Source organism: Montipora foliosa, chromosome 9, assembly GCF_036669935.1.
Source record: "Montipora foliosa isolate CH-2021 chromosome 9, ASM3666993v2, whole genome shotgun sequence".
Classification (NCBI taxonomy): Eukaryota; Metazoa; Cnidaria; class Anthozoa; order Scleractinia; family Acroporidae; genus Montipora; species Montipora foliosa.
The window spans coordinates 1,687,333-1,688,110 of record NC_090877.1 but is presented as its reverse complement, the minus strand read 5'-3'; the positions used below and the strand labels follow the sequence as shown (position 1 = coordinate 1,688,110).

At 46.3% G+C, this 778-nt stretch overlaps 1 protein-coding gene across 1 annotated transcript in view; it reads right to left on the bottom strand.

Annotated features, from left to right (window-relative positions):
- Positions 1-381, bottom strand: part of LOC137970521 (transient receptor potential cation channel subfamily M member 7-like) — a gene marked incomplete at its 3' end in the record, with an annotated part of 28,909 nt that extends 28,528 nt beyond the window's left edge. Inside the window, exon 1 of the mRNA XM_068817042.1 lies at positions 1-381. This exon is cut by the window's left edge and continues 47 nt beyond it. Within this exon, the coding sequence (XP_068673143.1) occupies positions 1-381 (381 nt within the window).
- Positions 382-778: the final 397 nt, after the last annotated feature.

Sequence of the window (778 nt, the reverse complement as noted above, 5' to 3'; positions counted from 1 at the left end):
ACTTTGAAGACTGACACATGGCAAGGATGTTTGATTCTGAGCATTTGCTGATTCTGAGCTGTTTAGGTCTTCAGGGAGTAACTCGTCCGGTGAATGTTGTAACAAATCAATTTGTTGAAGGACAGGCTGGCTCTTTGCATTCGACCTCTTTCTTTTGCGTGGCTTCCTTCCCGCAGTTTTTTGTCCACGTGCTAGGGCCATGTCTGTAAAGTATCTGTTGTACCAAGCAATAAACTCTAGCAAGGTACCCTTCAGTTGCGCTACAGCTAGGATGTGGTCGCATATCTTAGTTGAGGAATTTACGGATGTCCGATCGCAAGAAAAGGAGCCACCTTTACCAGGTGTGATGGTGTGCACTTTATTGGAAACACCACCTACCATAAATGATCCATCAAACGTACCAGGTTTCTGAACAACGTTTCCCGTGGTACAAAGAGGATTCCCTGCCTTGTCAAACTGACTCAAGGACAGCTGCAGGGACTCTGGTAATTCCACTATTGGCGGCGTTCACGCTGAGGGTGGACGTGGAAAAATTTTCCGAGTCACTTGCAAACTCGCTTTGTATGGAATCTTATTGGTCATCCATTCCTTTTGCCAGGAACACCGACAGTTTCCTCATGCACTGCTCGTGGGTCAGTCTACCCCAGGTTAAGTCGTCCACTTCCAAGTGCTCGGATTGTTTCCTTACTTTTACTGGCAAAAACCAAGGCAAACTTAAACTCAGCCATGTCCACTTAACGTCAACTCGGCTGAGACAAGAAAAATACAATGCCTGTCG